Source organism: Esox lucius, chromosome 14 (assembly GCF_011004845.1).
Source record: "Esox lucius isolate fEsoLuc1 chromosome 14, fEsoLuc1.pri, whole genome shotgun sequence".
Classification (NCBI taxonomy): domain Eukaryota; kingdom Metazoa; phylum Chordata; class Actinopteri; order Esociformes; family Esocidae; genus Esox; species Esox lucius.
This window is the reverse complement of record NC_047582.1, coordinates 27,746,230-27,764,422: the sequence shown is the minus strand read 5'-3', so window position 1 is coordinate 27,764,422 and position 18,193 is coordinate 27,746,230. Positions and strand designations below refer to the sequence as shown.

Sequence of the window (18,193 nt, the reverse complement as noted above, 5' to 3'; positions counted from 1 at the left end):
ATTCTGCCCTCTCTCACACACATTCTTTAAATCAGCATCTCTCTCTCTCCTTTTCTCTCTGTTCTGTGACGTCCCTCTCTCTCTCAAACCTTTAGTGATTATCTGATGGGGGGGGGGGGGCGAGGGGGATGACGACATAATATTCACTTAACAGTCAACTGATGTCCAGCCAAACATGCTGCTTCATTTCAAAAATTAAAACAGTCAACTGACATCCAGTCAAACATGCTGCATTTCATTAGAAAATAAAAGCTGGATGTTTCTGTCCGTGCGTGTTAGTGGGGCAGCAGGTACAGCCAGACGCAAACACTGACGAGTGAGGGTGTGTCCCAAATGGAACCCTATTCCCTTAACAGTGCACTGGTTCTAGTCCACGGCTCGATGGGGAATAGGGCCTGATTTGGGACGGACCCGAGGAGCGGTGGGAGACTCCTGGAAGTACCTTCGGCATCCTTAGACATGTACAGGGAGAGCCTGGTACCATACGGGATCCGTATAGAATCTGAACCAGGGCCAAGAACACAGTTAGGAAAAATCTACACACACACACACACACACACACACAGGTATTACAATACACACCCGCCACACACACACCCCAACTAGCCCAACCACACACAAACACCCAGGTTTTACAGAACACACCCGCCACACACACACCCCAGCTACTGTACGCACCCACACACACACAGGTATTACAATACACACCCGCCACACACACACCCCAGCTACTGTACGCACCCACACACACACCGGTATTACAGAGCACACACACACACACAAGTATTACAACAGACACCCACCACACACACACCCCAGCTACCCATGCACACACACACACACTCAGGTGTTACAGAACAAACTCCCCTCCACACACTCACAAACACAGATTAAAGAACACACAAACTAAGGTATTTCTGAACACAAACATTCTCATGGTACAGAACACAGACTCAGTAGTAGTAGTAGAACCGGAAAGATCCCACCGCGACACTGTGATTGGCTGCTTTCCAAAGCCAGTGTTGACCAATAGAATGAGCTAAAGGGGCCAGAAGGACGATGGCTCTACGCTGCCCCCACCCCTCTGTAAAGGCCAGTTCAGCTGCCATGTCAACCACAGAACACCGTCAGCTGGATTGGTGTGACTGGTCGTGTTGGAGTGGGTCTGTCTGCGTTTGCATGCATATGACAGAACTGTCACAGCGACTAACTACCACAGCCCACAGTGTGTGTGTGTGTGTGTGTGTATGCATGTACCCATTTGAAGGCCCTACAGGTCTTTGTTGTACTTAGATTTAGCATCTAGATATCATCGATACTGACTTTGTGTTCGTCCTGAACGATAAAGACGCTGTGTCACGAACACAATGTGGCAGTCGCCACCATCCTGCGCACCTTCGTCTGTCTGTCTCTGTCATCAGTGAATGACGCCTTTTCGTCTGTCTGTCTCTGTCATCAGTGAATGACGCCTTTTCGTCTGTCTGTCTCTGTCATCAGTGAATGACGCCTTTTCGTCTGTCTGTCCCTGTCATCAGTGAATGACGCCCTTCGTCTGTCTGTCTCTGTCATCAGTGAATGACGCCCTTCGCCTGTCTGTCCCTGTCATCAGTGAATGACGCCCTTCGCCTGTCTGTCTCTGTCATCAGTGAATGACGCCTTTTCGTCTGTCTGTCTCTGTCATCAGTGAATGACGCCTTTTCGTCTGTCTGTCCCTGTCATCAGTGAATGACGCCCTTCGTCTGTCTGTCTCTGTCATCAGTGAATGACGCCCTTCGCCTGTCTGTCCCTGTCATCAGTGAATGACGCCCTTCGTCTGTCTGTCCCTGTCATCATTGAATGACGCCCTTCGTCTGTCTGTCTCTGTCATCAGTGAATGACGCCTTCTCGTCTGTCTGTCCCTGTCATCAGTGAATGACGCCCTTCGTCTGTCTGTCCCTGTCATCAGTGAATGACGGCCTTTCGTCTGTCTGTCCCTGTCATCAGTGAATGACGCCCTTCGTCTGTCTGTCCCTGTCATCAGTGAATGACGCCCTTCGTCTGTCTGTCCCTGTCATCAGTGAATGACGCCTTTTCGTCTGTCTGTCCCTGTCATCAGTGAATGACTCCCTTCGTCTGTCTGTCCCTGTCATCAGTGAATGACGCCCTTCGTCTGTCTGTCCCTGTCATCAGTGAATGACGCCTTTTCGTCTGTCTGTCTCTGTCATCAGTGAATGACGCCCTTCGTCTGTCTGTCCCTGTCATCAGCGAATGATGCCTTTTCGTCTGTCTGTCCCTGTCATCAGTGAATGACGCCCTTCGCCTGTCTGTCCCTGTCATCAGTGAATGACGCCCTTTCGTCTGTCTGTCTCTGTCATCAGTGAATGACGCCTTTTCGTCTGTCTGTCCCTGTCATCAGTGAATGACGCCTTTTCGTCTGTCTGTCTCTGTCATCAGTGAATGACGCCTTTCGTCTGTCTGTCCCTGACATCAGTGAATGACGCCCTTCGTCTGTCTGTCCCTGTCATCAGTGAATGACGCCCTTCGCCTGTCTGTCCCTGTCATCAGTGAATGACGCCCTACGTCTGTCTGTCCCTGTCATCAGTGAATGACGCCTTTTCGTCTGTCTGTCCCTGTCATCAGTGAATGACGCCCTTCGTCTGTCTGTCCCTGTCATCAGTGAATGACGCCCTTGTGTATCATTAAAATACACCCCCCAGCACACAAAGTGCATCATAAACATGACTCTCCAGCAGACGGCAGGAGAAGAGGGAAGGGAACCTTTATTGAATTGGGGAGGCAGAAAATGGGCAGAGGTTGCGTAGGAGGATGGGAGAAAGAGAGAAAGGAGGGGGAAGAGTGAGTAGAGGGAGGGGGCGAGGGAGAAAAAGAGAGACGAGATTGGACGAAGAGAGATGGGGAGGGGTAGACATTGAGATCTCGTCTTCTATTAGTTTTATACATGGTCACAGGTTCATTGACTTCTGTTCTCTTCTCCTTTGTCCTTGTGTGTGTGTCTGTGTGTTTGCCTGTGTGTGTGTGTGTGTCTGGGTGTGTGTGTCTGTGTCTGGGTGTGTGTGTCTGTGTCTGTGTGTGTCTGGGTGTGTTTATGTGTGTGTGTGTGTATATGAGATATAACAGCCCTCTAAGGATGTTCCAACAACATTCAGAGGTGACGATCCTCCTGAAGCCATAAACCCTCTGAAAGCTTTTTAACTGGAGCAGCCACATAGTACAAAATACAAACATACAAACTACAATAGTACAAAACACAAAATACAAACTACAAAATGTACAAACTACAAATCTAGTAAATAAAACCCCTAGAGACGGTTGCACAGCGTGTGGGACACTTCTTACATAACGTTGATTATAAAACAAATAACAAAACAGCATAGTGAAACAAGTTAACATCGTCAACAACACTTAGTGAACTATAGAGTACATTTCCAAATGCGCGGTCGTCCTTTAATGTGCTTACCGTCGCCCAGTGGTGAGGGAAACACGGGCATCTCATAGCCTGTGGGTGTCTGTGGGGAACTCTGGGAACTGGTGTCCCGGGAGCTGCAGTTAGAAGCAGAGTTGACAGGAGCAGAGGACACAAAGTAGATGTCCGACTGGGAAAGGAGAGGGATGGGGAGAAAGAGGCAGACAGACAGACAGACATGGAGTGAGGAGGAGAAGGAGAAAGATGCAGACAGACAGACAGACATGGAGTGAGGAGGAGATGGAGAAAGAGGCAGACAGACAGACAGACATGGAGTGAGGAGGAGATGGAGAAAGAGGCAGACAAGACAGACAGACAGACATGGAGTGAGGAGGAGAAGGAGGCAGACAGACAGACATGGAGTGAGAAGGAGAAGGAGAAAGTAGGAAACCGAGAGATGTTGGTTAATGAGTTGCTGCTAATGTGACACGATGATGCAGTGTTTTAATGCACCACTACGGGAATCTACTCTGAATAACTTGTGTGTGTTTCACGGTGTTGGGGCCTGGACTCTGTTTCCAAACCAAATTTCCCTACGGGGCAATAAAGTCTGATTGAAATGAGATTGCTGAGACTGCTGGTTCTAGAAAAACACACTCCAACAGATGTGCATACACAGTATACACGAGTCACACTAACATACATGTCCACACACTCAAACACTCTCTCTCTCTTGTAGTCATTCATTTGTCCTGCCAGGAAAGTATCTGATAAGTCCCACTCACTGTGAACCCTGGTCATTCTAGAACCATCCACCTGCCATTCAGACTCACCCTGGAGGCAGTCAGCTGCAGTTCCGGAACCACGGCCGTGTAGACCAGGTTACCATTGACAACCAGTCGGATCTCAATGGAGTCCGTGGTAAAGGCCAGGATGTAGGGGAACGCGCACACTGTAACAACGTCAACAACTTCCTGTTAGGGTTCATACTGAAGGAAAACCCCATGGTCATTACAAAACAAAAACGCTGTAATAACGATACACAACAGAACTAACGTTCAGAAAAACAACACCTGGGTACATTATTGCTGATGAATTTGGATAAATGACAGAAAAATAGACAGGATGTGATCATTTCTTTGGTAATCCCAAAAGGACCCTGTCAAAGTAGAACGACAGTAAAAACAGGCTAAACACACAGACCTCTAAACACAAAAACATGCAAAGAAACAGCCGGTCACAGCAGACCCAGACAAACACACTGACGACCTAGCCTCGGTGGCCGCCCGTTGCGTGTTACCATGGTGACGGGCTCTGGCCGGAGGCTGACTGACCAAGGGAGGGAGGGTGAGGGGAGGGGTTGCTATGGTAACTCACCGATGGCGTTAGGCATTTGGTTCCAGCTGAAGTGGAAGTCAGACGCATTGGACTGGATCATGGGGGTGGAGCCGTTGAATGGACACACCTTCTTATAGGAACAGATATCTACACAGCAGAGAGACAGGCAGACAGAGAGAGAGAGACACATGGAGACAGACACACACAGGCAGACAGAGAGAGAGACAGGTAGACAGAGAGAGAGTGAGACAAAAGGAAACAGAGAGAGAGAGAGAGACATAGGCAGCGAAAGATAGCGACACAGGGAGGCAGAGACAGTGAGAGACAGACACAGGCAGAGCAAAGACAATAGAAAACAGAAGTAATTCCAAAATGTGCATCCTATTACCTTCATTGTGCTCTACTTTAGACCCCTGAATAGATCCATAATGTTCTATATAGAGAACAAGGTAGTTTAATAGTGTTCTATATAGAGAACAGAGTATTTTAATAGTGTCCTATAGAGAACAGGGTTGTTTAACAGAGCTCTATTTAAAGAACTGGATAGTAAAATAGTGTTCTATAGGGAACAGGGTAGTTGAGTAATGCACTAAAAAGGGAACTGGCATTTGAGATACATGTTGTCATTTGACAGGACTATCACAGGTCTGTCTTTACATGTTGGCGTAAAATAAAGAAGAACCAGGAGACTTACAGTTGTAGCACAGCAACAGGCCGGCCTCACCATCCTCGTATACATCGATCGCTGCCACAAAGTTAACCTGAGTAGAGACGGCAGAGAGGAAACACGCTTCAAATATAATCCCTAATCCCGCAGCCTTCCCCAAAACTGTCAAGGTTCTCCGCCATGGCTGGGCTCTCTTCTGACCCAGCTGGTGTCCTCAGGACAACGTGGGGGGTAAAGGGCAGCAGGGTTCTCACCCGGTTGGCGTCCACATGGTGCAGCCGGTACGCGTCCCCGGTGCTCTCGTTGATCAGGTCAAACTGGTGTTTGTAAGCCACACAGATCATGTTGTCGTTCTCCCCCGTCGGCCCGTCCACCAGGGCCATGACCACTGGAGGGTCACAGAGACAGATCTCCTGGAGGGGGTCAGACCAAGAGGGGGGGGGGGGGGCAGGGGGCTCACACAGGTGTGTATGGGTTTTGCTGTGTGTTCTACATCAGAAATGTAGAACATCTGAAGTGTGTGTGTGTGTGTGTGTCCGTCTGTCCGTCTACGTATTCTGGGTCCCTATCCGTTTCTCTCACCCGTATGTACTGGAACTCATCCACGGGCGAATCGGTCGAGGCGGCGAGGGCCCCCAGGGCCTCAGTGCGGGGCTGCCTCCGGGTGATGAGGAGGAGCTTATTCCTGATGGCCGCCACGATCCTCAGCTCGGAGCCGTGGTGGGTGTTGATGGAGTAAAGGTGACATCCTGGGGAGACGGACAGAAGGATCAGGTGGAAGAGAGGGGAGAAGAGGGCTACCAGAAATATAGCAAACATGGAACTGAGCCAATTACAATTCATGGTGGTGAATTATGGGGTCCAGATTATACAGTGAATGCGCTTCAATTTGATTGTATGTTGTGATGTCACTAAAGTATTACCAACTGATTAGAGGACAAAGGTAAAAGAGAGGAAGACACGTAAAGCCAAGAGAGGAACCCGTTTGAGGGAGAATTCACTCATGGTATCCTTATTTCTCTAATGCTAATGCCGTCCTTCCCAATGTCACCGCGCTGTCTCTCTGTCCCTCTGTTTTCCCGGCCAGGGCATCAGGGATGAGTGATTTTCCCTGTCTGTCTCGTTCACTCTTCAGGCCTGCTCATTGTCTCTCTACAGACCGAGTGGCCTGCTGGCTCCAGTCTGTACATAAATGCATTCTATTCCTCTTTCTTTCTGAGAAATGCACACACTCTCTGTCTCAGTGTTTCTCAAACCCACACACACACACACACACACACACGTCCACACACACCCACGCAGCAGTGGCCCGGGGCAGAATGTTTTACTGAATTACACTTCAACGAGCCAACACTATGACTTGGAATGAGACACATTTGACTGCAGGTGTGTATTAAACAGAAATATATATAAATACGTGTGCTTATTAAATCCCTTCACATTAAACATATGAGGTGTGTGTGTGTGTGTGTCTGTGTGTGTGTACCTTTGGTCTTTTCCAGCTTGTTCTCTCTGCTGTCACACTTGGTGCGGACTAGCTGTCTCTCCTCCAGTCCTCTCTTGAGCATGCTCAGTCTGAACACATAGAGTCGTGCATCCTTTCCTGGGGAATTACCGAATGTCTCCATTAAAGGCAGAGTCAGGGATTTGGTCAGGAGACATAACCAGCCTTAATGTTACTGACCCAGCTGTCAATGCAACCATTAACAGTCCATGAGATGAAGACGACACACACATTCAAATATTCCAGGTGCGTCTTTAATCTCTCCCTTCTGTTTGACATGCTCCTGTAACAGAAGCACCCAGACACAACCAACCTGTGTTCTGACAAAAGGCAGCCCTAAACTATTGTCTCAACATGTTGGGTGAGATCAAAATAGTCTTAATGCAATCTCTGTGGAATGTTATCCGTGATAGGAGCTAATCTATAGAGATAATCTGATGGATGTCACAATTAAGTGTTTACTGTTACCTTACAGTGTAGAAATACAGAACTGGCATTTGTGACTGGTGCTAGAACTAATGTCAAATGGAATTGCATGCAAAAGCTTGATTCAAATTCAAACAAGCTGTATTGCCATGAACATTTAATCTGTTCTGTCTGACTGACTATTTGTCTGTTTGTACCTCTCACACTGATATCTCAATGGGTCTACCTAGAACCTGGTTTTACACACACACACACACACACACACGTCTACAGGATGTGTGACTACGGGTCCATTTCCTCAGACCACTCTGATCTATGTGTTTGGTAGAGTGACAGAGAGAAAAGAAAACACCCTCATGTAACAGACAAGGGAGGGATGAAAGAGGCGGGACGCAGGTTGGAAAAGAGAAAGATGGAGGACGAGAAAGAGAGAGAGATGGAGGAAGAGACAGATAAATAGTTCTAGAGCAGGACAATCCATACAGATGTAGTGGTTGGCCCAGTGTGGGGTTAGGGCCAGACACCAGGCCCACATGCAGACAGTACCCACCTTTGTCAGCTCTTGTGATGAGGAGGTCCTGAGGTTCTACAATATGCATCTGCTTCAGCAGCATGGTCTTATCAAACACCTGCACTGGGGGAAGGACCTGGGCGTCTGCAACCACGCAACAAACACAAACGCACTGTTTGTTGGTTATTCAGCACAACCAATGACGGTATCTGCCTATATTACCGGCGCATGAATGAAAACGGTGGACGATGTAGTTGGCTGAAAGAAATAGTTGAGTGGGACACACTCACCTGGGTTTGAGAGAAGTGGATCCATGGCTGAAATACAGGAACAATATAATGTTGGAACTTTTATATGATGTCATTACTGATTACACGATTCATCTACATGGCTGAGTCATCGACAAGTTCACAGAACAGCGATAATAACCCCCAAATGTAGTCAACTTTATTCATAAAGCGCTGAGTGTGTGTGTGTGCGCGTGTGTAATGACCTCACCCTCTATCAACATGACGCCTGCTGCTTCCGTGGCGACCAGCAGAGACTGACCCCAGGAGTCAGCACACACTGTCTCATATGGAAATGTACTGCAGAACGACTGGGCCTCCCATGGCTGGAACACACACACATCACATGACACCCAACAGGTTAGTACCTTGAGCCACAGAGTATGAGAGAACTGTTCCTAAGAATCATTCTGTCTCAGTGGGAACCATGTCATTCTGCACTCCTCTCACCTCTTTCCTACACAGGCCTGTGGTGACTAAACTGGTGGGGGCATCTCCCCTGACGATGGTCTTCAGCTTTAGTGCCTGGATAACAGGAAGACAATTAGAGGACGTGTGTGCGAGTGAGCGAGTGTATGTGGTAGTTCGGTGTGTGAAAGTGTGTGTTACCTGTCCTATCCTGACAAACTCGGCCTGCCGCGCCTCCTCCTTCTTACGGGCAGATTTGGGCGACTCTGGCAGCACATCGCTGAATGAGCGTCTGTTGAGCATGTTCTGAGGAGAGAACGGAACCTGTACATAGACCACCAACACACACACACACACACACACAGGAAGAAGAGAAAAGCTGGCCTCAGAGAAAGGGGGAAAGACAGAGGAAAATCAGAAGACAACAACAGAAACAACATGCAGTGCTGGGAGAGCGAGAAGGAGGGACACAGACGAAAAAGTAGAGGTACAGAGGGAAGAAGAGAGACACAGCAGGAGATAGACAGAGGGAAGGAGGCAGAGGTAGAGACACAGAGGGAGAGACACAGAGGTAGTGACAAAGAGGGAAAGAAAAAGAGGGAGAGAAACTAAAGGGGAGAGACAGAGGGAGAGTCCCTCTTCAGAAAGTGAGCAGTGCAGCAGTTTCAGTCCCAGTTCTGTGCAGACGCCAAAGGTACAGGGAGAGAGGAGGTTGCAGTGATTTACAACAGGAGTCAGAAACAGGAGAGGGCTGCAGTGATTCCCAACAGGAGTCAGAAACAGGAGAGGGCTGCAGCGATTCACAACAGGAGTCAGAAACAGGAGAGGGCTGCAATGATTCCCAACAGGAGTCAGAAACAGGAGAGGGCTGCAGTGATTCCCAACAGGAGTCAGAAACAGGAGAGGGCTGCAGTGATTCACAACAGGAGTCAGAAACAGGAGAGGGCTGCAGTGATTCACAACAGGAGTCAGAAACAGGAGAGGGCTGCAGTGATTCCCAACAGGAGTCAGAAACAGGAGAGGGCTGCAGTGATTCACAACAGGAGTCAGAAACAGGAGAGGGCTGCAGTGATTCCCAACAGGAGTCAGAAACAGGAGAGGGCTGCAGTGATTCCCAACAGGAGTCAGAAACAGGAGAGGGCTGCAGTGGAAACACGGCTCTGCATCAAACAGGGGGCTGTGGTGACAGCAGAATTGTTTCGGTGCAACTGTGAGATGTTATAGTTAACACTGCTCACTCCACTCCAACGCCCACTGAGCAGGATGTTGTCTTTAGACCTCCGTAGCCACAGAAGCATCTTTTGGAGAAGTGTCCACGTTGACTCCGAAGGTAACATGGACATTGTTTATAGTGTAAACGGGGGAGGTAAGTGTCCACGTTACCTCACCTGTTTACACTATTAAAAAAATTCCTCAGATGCAAATCCCCCAATTAATCTTAGTCATCAAAATAAAACAATTGCAGTGTAAAAAGGCTCTTAATCTGGCTCAATCAGAGGTGATGACAGGAGCACAAGAAGTAGGTTTAGGCCAATCTGGATGGACTAGATGGGTGGTCTAGCTAGGGCTGGGGAAGGCAATACCAGGCTTGGATAGAGAGGTAGAAAGGCTTAACAGGATGGTACCAGGCTGAGTTAGATAGGGTTGGGTCAGTACCTTGTGGAGGTCAGGCATGAGGTCCTGGTACAGGGAGCGGATGAGCATATCCAGGGTCCGCTGGCGCTTCTGGGCAAACGTGGGGGTCTCTAGAGTTGCCTTCTCTCCATTAATTACTGTGGAACCAGGAGGAGAAGGGTGAACGACCAGAGACGTCTACAGGAACTTCAACCAATCCATCCCCCAACACACACATTACAAAACCAAATGATCAACATGTTATACAGGTGGAGTGAACGCCTCCCTGAAGGGGAGATGTTTCGCTGACAATAGACTCTGTGCACCAGCGTAGTGAGGAACTTCCGCTTTTGTCTAGAAGTCTGCATTGCAGTTTCCGGTTTACTTACTAATACTCATCCGCATTAGTAAACACCTAAACTCACAACAAGATGAGTGATGCTGTTGTACGAAAAAAATGAAATATAATGTACGTGACTCATTTAAGTTTCAAGGTACAAGTGGGGCATTATTTTAATCAGGAGAATGTCCTCTTTTTAATAAAATATGGCTTGCGCCATTCAATGACTTCAAACGCTAGACTAGAAATAGTTTAAGCGCAATTAATACCATACAGGACCAGATGTTTACTTCCTATGCCAGTTGTTATTTTTCAGTTTCGTTGTGAAATGAGGTTACAGTAGTAAAATAAAAGAGGAGACCTGTTTTGGTGCGTTTTTGAGGCTATGGAATTTGAAGCTTCATTCAGGTTGAAGAGGCTGAACGAAGGTTCGTTTCAATTCACTTGCTATGATGCGCTAGTGTTCATAGCAAGGAAGTAAACATCTGGTCCTATATGGTATTAATTGCACTTAAACTATTTCTAGTCGTTTGAAGTCATTGAATGGCGCAAGCCATATTTTATTAAAAAGAGTACACGTACATTATATTTCTTTTTTTTTCGTACAACAGCATCACTCATTTTGTTGTGGGTTTAGGTGTTTACTAATGCGGTTGAGTATTAGTAAGTAAACCGGAAACTGCAATGCAGACTTCTAGACAAAAGCGGAAGTTCCTCACTACGCTGGTGCACAGAGTCTATTTGCATGTCCTGCAACAGCATGTTCATGAAAATTAGCAGGGCCAGTTAAGCTCATGACATTTGTTTAAAGTGTAACCTAGCTGCCACCACACGTCAGAGCGGTAGCTCATTGAACCAGACAAAACCAAGACAGTAGATGTGTCAAAGACTGTCTGGGCTTACGTTTGACTAACAAAAAGTCCCTGAATTCTTGGTGGTCTGTAAAGACTGGTGGTGAGGGGAGGGGAGGACCGAACAGAGGAACACTCTCCTCGGAGAAAATCTTCAACCTGCAACAAACAAACCGCTATTATTTGCCAACGCATGTATAGTTTACGGCACACACACAAACACCCATTAACGCAGACAAACACATCGATGCAGACATTACAAAACACACACAAACACACACACAACACTCTCACTGTGTTGAGGACGATGCGGACAGGGCAACATGCATGCTGGGAAAACAGAAATGAATGCTGCCCCTACATACCTGTAACTGTCATTCTGACTGTTGTATCTAACTAATGCGAAGATATCTGACAGAAATGTTAAGGATGGAACCTGAACACTTTTGAGGTACGCAAGAATGGAATGTAGATCTGGTCACACTTTGGTAATGATACATTGTTTAGCCCAGCATAGCTTTAAGTCACTGGAAACACATATCAGGGTTACGTTATGAAAATAAACTGAAATTCTATTGAAACAAAATCGACCAAATATTTCTGGAATAAACATTTCTGCTGACTTGCTGTATTGACTGATTCATCAAAAATCAGAGACTATGTATCTCATTGGGTTGAAACAAAAGGATAGTGAGTTAAATTCCCAGGACCACCTGTATATAAAATGTATGAATGCCGGCATTTTGGATGAAAGCTTTTGGTAAATGGGCATATGAATGTTATTATGATTAATATTAACTATCAAGATGCAGCGATGGACATTTCCTGGCTGTGTTTGTTTGGCCATAAAGAAAGGATACGTGTGAAATGGGATCGGATCATGGAAGGTTTAAATGACGGAGATGCATCCTCCCCCTCCTGGAAAACGATGGTGACAATGTCATTCCCTATGTGTCTTTTCCTCTCCACCTGAAGTAAGAGAAGGAATGAGAGAGAAAGAGAATTTAAGTTTCAGAATGCCTTTTTTGAGTCAGAAAGCCAACAGTATAGTTAACACTCAAACCAGCACATGGTTAACAGCTCTCCTTCCTCATTGGCCAGCATACTACCCCTCCTCATTGGCCAGCACACACCCCCTCTTCATTGGCCAGCACACACACACCTCCTCATTGGCCAGCTTACTCCCCTTCCTCATTGGCCAGCACACTCCCCCTCTTCATTGGCCAGCACACACCCCCTCCTCATTGGCCAGCACACACACCCCTCCTCATTGGCCAGCTTACTCCCCTTCCTCATTGGCCAGCACACTCCCCATCCTTATTGGCCAGCACAACAACCTTTCAACACCCACAGTTCTGATGAAGGATTTTCAACCAGTTTGCAATAGGCACAAAAGACAAAGAAATAGAGAGAGAGAAAGAGAGAGGATGAGCAGAAAAAAGAATGAGAAAATGTGGACCATTAAAATACTAGGAATAAACAAGAAGTGTGGAATAACATCTTAATGATTCAGACTCAACATAAAGTTCATGTGTTGGCAAATCTCTGGCCAATGAAATTAAGGCCTGTTTATCTCAAAGAACATTTCAAAGCTTCCATTAAATATCAGAATCCTCCAATAAATCCCCACCATAATTTAAGGATAGCTACGATATTCACACTTTGATGACATAATGTGTGTGCGTTAGAGTGTGTGTGCGTTAGAGTGTGTGTGTGTAGACTGAGCAGTACCAATGGCTTGTTCTCAGAGTCAAAAAGCTCATGCTATTCCTCTTCAATGCTTTTTGCTTGACCTGTAACACTGTAAGCTCATTAAGATGTTAGTCACTAAGATTACTAAAATGAGCCAGCTATGGAAATTACACCACTTTTATCCATAACTTCAGAGGAGGACAAAAACATGCAAAAGCACAAAGACAGGCAAGCACACATACAGACACACACACAACCAAAAGCACACAATATGCCATTTAACTGACACTTTTATCCAAAGCCACTTACAGTAATGTGTAAATATGCTTACATGCACACAAACACACACTTAGACAAATACACACACACACACACACACACACACACACATGGTCAGTCAGGGTGGTGAGGAGAATCTGTTTGTATTCATTAGTGACTCCTGAACGTGTTTTAGATGGATTCCAATTACTGTAACCCTCTTTGATCCAGTCTCTTTTCTCTTTAATATCCCGCCCACAGTGTTTTCCTGGGAGGTATCCCACTGTACCATCAAACGGTCTTCTCTACTGCCTTTCATATTCCGATCACACACACCCAACACACACACACACACACACACCAGTCAGACACTCTCCACACTGTAGCAGGTGGCAGTTTGGAGTGACACTAAGACACTAAGGAGCTTTCAAGAGCAGGTAACAGATTTAATGGATGTTTTCTGCCTGAATCATTGGCATTTATCCACAGTGTGTGTGTGTGTGTGTTATTATACTTTTTGCCGGTCCTCACTTAATAAATTTTTTTCGGGTTAACGTTAGGTTTAGGGTTAACGTAGGTTTAGGGTTAACGTTAGGTTTAGGGTTGACGTTAGGCTTATGGTTCTAATAGCGTTAAAATTAGGGTCAAGGTTAGGGGGAAGCAAAAAAAGTCATGTTAATGTTAATTCATTTTGGTCCCAAAAGAAGTCCTCACAAGTATAGCGAAACAACTGCGTGTGATTGCGTGTGTATCTGAATGTCTCCTTTATTCTCTCTACAGTCTGTCAGAGGTACAGACTGGTCAGTTATCATCTCCCTGTCTCCATGGCATCTCTTATTTTGCATTGCAGGAACCTGTAGGAAGAATGTAATAGCGTAGTTCGTCTAATATAATCAATTCATATGACTATTGCAACTTGAAACTCAGGTCTGTTGCGTCCCTGTCTTTCTCTACCGTGTCTGTCTTTTCTGTCTCTCCACGACATTTCATTAGCTTCGCTAGACTCTCCTTCAGCTTCACATCGTTTTTTACTTTCTACATATCCCCTTCTTCGACTCGCATGCACGATCTAGCATAGTGAATGCTGGTCTGTCAAATTAGAGACATCAGTTTTTCAGTTACTCTTTTGTCTGGTCAAGATTAGAGTTTCTGAGATGCAACGAGAAAATGAGAAATGCTCTCAAATCTTCGGTTTTCCAATATCCACTTGCTCTGTTTAGAAACAGAACACATTAGCACTGTGGCATACAGCACATGCACCACACACATGCACAAACACACACACACACACACACACGCACGCACGCACACACACGCAGACCTGTTGTTTGTTCTCCTTGGAGTAGGGTAACATGGTGGAGACATGAAACATCAATTCATGGCCCTGGTACACCGTGTAGATGGACTTCATTCCTGTAGTGTCATCTGAAAAGGATTGGTGGTAGTGGGAGGGAGGGAGGGAGGGACGGGGGGAGGTAGGGAGGGACGGGGGGATGTAGGGAGGGATGGGGGGATGTAGGGAGGGAGGGATGGGGGCACAAACCAGAGTGAGATGTTAGTAGGCCAGAGAGAAAAAAGACATAATTGACAACAATGGTCCATCAAACTGATAAAAAAAAAAAAATGTAAGTGTGTGTGTGTAAATAATTCTTACTCTTGGTGTCCAGTCCTCCTCGGTAGCCAGCCCAGCCCTGCAGAGAGATGCTGTCTCCCAGGAGGTTGAGGAACTTCTCAAAGCTCTCACTCCCCATCTCTAAACGAACACACAGAAGAGACTGCAGATCCAATTCCCAGCGACATCTCAGCGCCAACTTCTTATCACCCACAGCACTGATGACTTACCGTTGCTAAACATCTCATCATCTGTAAGTTGTCCATCCTTGGCATACAGGACACCAAACTTGAAGTTGACTGATCCCTAAGAGGAGTGGTTTTTACCATGAGTCTACAATGATCTACAGGCAACATCCAGGTGACCTTGATGATCTCTGGAAACAAGAACATGAACCTCAGTGGACCGAATACATTAAATACCCACCTCTTGCTCTTCCAACACCAGTAGATCCTGCAGAGAGTCAAGAAAGCACAGTTACCAAGAGTTTGTCCCCCTAATCACCCCCAAAGACTCTCAAATGATTCCCAATGACTCCCACACAACTTTGTGAGACTCTCAAATGATTCCCAGTGACTCCCACACAACTTTGTGAGACTCCAAAATGATTCCCAGTGACTCCCACACAACTTTGTGAGACTCCCAAATGATTCCCAGTGACTCCCACACAACTTTGTGAGACTCCCAAATGATTCCCAGTGACTCCCACACAACTTTGTAAGACTCCCAAATGGGACCCCAATCGTAAATCTGTAAATCAAAATGACTTTCAGACCAGGACACCAGGACGAATGGAGCAATTGAGCAGTTCTATCGTATAGCTAGCCAGGTCAGAATGATCACACCTTCTGTATCTCCGGGTTGAGAATCTCCCTCGGGCCTTTCTCAAACCTGTCCATGTTCATCGCACTGCAAGAGGAAGAGGACGAGGGGATAAGAAGAAGAAGAACAATGAAGAAGAAAGAGAGAGGGCTTGATTAACAAAGGCTTTTCATATTTTCTATTGCATTGGATGAACTGCATCCACTCCATCATGTGCTTCAGATTCAGATTCATTCGTTCAGTTTCCATACAATACTCCACATCCATAATGAACATGTCAGAGTGAAACAGACCAGGCAAAGAGCAGCAACCCCAGCAGGGCCTACCTTAAGATGGACTTGACCGATAACGTTTTGGTCGGACTGTATGGCAGGCTGATCTTTAGAGTACCCTTTTGGAGGTTGAGGAGCGGAGGGGAGGAGCAGAGAGGGGGAGAGAAATGGAGGAGATTTAATGCCATTATCCAAGGTCTGCATGTGGAAATAAAGTAGACATCATGATAAGTGTAATCATCTACGTGACAAGAGAGTGGACCATCTTAATCAGGGTGCAGCTTGGATCTGATCAGGAGCTCAGTGAGGAGGCTGGATGTCTCCATGTTATCGCCCCATCAAACACACACACACAGACACACAGACACACACACACACACACACACACAGACACACACATAGACGCACACACAAGCACACAAACACACACACAGACACACTCAGACACACACACACACACAGAGACACACAGACACGCTAAAGCCAAGACCAATGCTTGACGTTCCGTATTGGCAACCCTCAATGTCCATACCAGTAGGACTTGGGAATGTAATCTATACCAGTAGGACTTGGGAATGTAATCTATACCAGTACGACTTGGGAAAGTAATCTGATACTGGGTCAGGGACTTACTGTTTTCCTCCACAGGATGGCTCGGTACTGAGGGACCCGTTGGTTGTTCTGGTCAGACAGGACCACAGACAGGTAGAAGGGGTTCTTCTCTGCATCCGTACCAATGTAGTTCTGGTGGACTGGAGGGAGAAAACACACACCTCAATCCTCACTTCCCATTACAGTTTTTCCCGATTGCTTACAAGCATCGAACAATACAGAAGTTACATTAACAAAACTCTTCACACAGTCAGCAAATGGAAGCGTATGCGAAACCAAACTGTGAATAATTTCTCATTGCTTTCACACAAAATGCATTCAATGAACACATTCCCCAAAATCCATGAACTCTTTTCTCATTCAAACTCAACCACCTACATAACAATATATTCACAGCACATGTTTTCTCAAATACACTGTTCTCAAAACAGTTAAAAACACATTCAAAACAGAATGATGGCAACTGGTGTGCATTTCTGCAGTATCCAGATTGAAATATAAAGAAAATGTTTGATATTTGTTAGGACATTTTAATTATGTTAGAATATTTAGTCAGAAATGTGATTGGATAGTGAGCCACCATGGATGTCCCAGGCCAGAGAGGAGCTAACATCACAATGGCCCTCATTTATCATTCTTGCGTAGAAACGGGTGTATATGTTGGCGTAACATTTTGCTTACACTCCTCTCACCGCCTGATTTATGAATCTGTGCGTACCTTTAAAATCCAGGTGTACGCAATACCTGCCCTTGATAAATGCCGCGGCTGAAAACGATCGTCATTAGAATAACACGCCCCTATATATTCAAGTCTCCGCTTCCCCCACGCCCTCATTTTACGCCATGAACACACGGAATACGGCAAAAAAGAGAAACTTCTCTGACGTGGAGATTGAGACGATCACCAGGGAAGTAGAAATAAATAAAATTGTTTTATTTGGCAGTTTAAAAAGCGGAATAAAAGATGATGATGTGATGTGGAGTACCATTCATTCACATTAATAATTGCATGACAATTTGTAATATTCGTCTTATCATTTTATGATATTTATTATTAATGACGTTTATTGTTATTTAGAAGAAGAATGTTGTTATTATTATTATTTCTATTATTATTATTATTATTTAAAAGAAGAAGAATGTCATTTTTATTATTTTGTCAGTCTGAATTATATATTGGTCATTAAAAGCCTTTTATTACTGAACCCAGTAACGCAACTGCCGGGCCTAACACTGAAACGTCATGTAAAGCGCACATCTGAAGGAATACATATAAATCAAATGCTTTGGTAAAGTCACACAAATTAAACATTGAAGTCCATGTTGCACAAAAATAAACACTGAAGTTTGTAATTATTATGTTGTTGTTTTTTTTACAGTGGGTCATAATATATCATATCTTTTAGTTTGTCAGTGCGTTAGGATTTTTTTTTCTCAAAACGTGCGTACACCACCTCCTGAGCTGGCGTAGGATTTGAGAGTGCCGTACGCCAACGTCCATATTGATAAATCTCAAAGTCACCGTGGTTTTGGGTGTACGCCAGGTATACGCTGGAAATTTGGTGTACACACTTTT

The 18,193-nt window shown here is 45.7% G+C and overlaps 1 protein-coding gene across 7 annotated transcripts in view; it reads right to left on the bottom strand.

Moving 5' to 3' along the window:
* Positions 1 to 18,193, bottom strand: part of garnl3 (GTPase activating Rap/RanGAP domain like 3) — a 94,372-nt gene that overhangs the window by 6,607 nt on the left and 69,572 nt on the right. For 4 of the 7 annotated variants that reach the window (XM_029125072.2, XM_029125073.2, XM_029125075.2 and 1 more), the window contains exons 5-28: positions 16,639 to 16,757; positions 16,060 to 16,124; positions 15,757 to 15,820; positions 15,338 to 15,364; positions 15,142 to 15,217; positions 14,954 to 15,052; positions 14,621 to 14,724; positions 12,210 to 12,318; positions 11,715 to 11,760; positions 11,402 to 11,508; positions 10,201 to 10,316; positions 8,746 to 8,868; positions 8,587 to 8,661; positions 8,348 to 8,462; positions 8,140 to 8,166; positions 7,889 to 7,993; positions 6,895 to 7,011; positions 5,991 to 6,157; positions 5,663 to 5,821; positions 5,436 to 5,502; positions 4,781 to 4,888; positions 4,237 to 4,355; positions 3,458 to 3,593; positions 443 to 502 (exon numbers count right to left, since the gene is read on the bottom strand). In XM_029125072.2, the coding sequence (XP_028980905.1) occupies positions 443 to 502; positions 3,458 to 3,593; positions 4,237 to 4,355; positions 4,781 to 4,888; positions 5,436 to 5,502; positions 5,663 to 5,821; positions 5,991 to 6,157; positions 6,895 to 7,011; positions 7,889 to 7,993; positions 8,140 to 8,166; positions 8,348 to 8,462; positions 8,587 to 8,661; positions 8,746 to 8,868; positions 10,201 to 10,316; positions 11,402 to 11,508; positions 11,715 to 11,760; positions 12,210 to 12,318; positions 14,621 to 14,724; positions 14,954 to 15,052; positions 15,142 to 15,217; positions 15,338 to 15,364; positions 15,757 to 15,820; positions 16,060 to 16,124; positions 16,639 to 16,757 (2,310 nt within the window). The remainder of the gene's footprint in view (positions 1 to 442; positions 503 to 3,457; positions 3,594 to 4,236; positions 4,356 to 4,780; positions 4,889 to 5,435; positions 5,503 to 5,662; positions 5,822 to 5,990; positions 6,158 to 6,894; positions 7,012 to 7,888; positions 7,994 to 8,139; positions 8,167 to 8,347; positions 8,463 to 8,586; positions 8,662 to 8,745; positions 8,869 to 10,200; positions 10,317 to 11,401; positions 11,509 to 11,714; positions 11,761 to 12,209; positions 12,319 to 14,620; positions 14,725 to 14,953; positions 15,053 to 15,141; positions 15,218 to 15,337; positions 15,365 to 15,756; positions 15,821 to 16,059; positions 16,125 to 16,638; positions 16,758 to 18,193) is intronic. The other 3 variants (XM_029125074.2, XM_029125076.2, XM_029125078.2) reach the window with 3 other exon arrangements.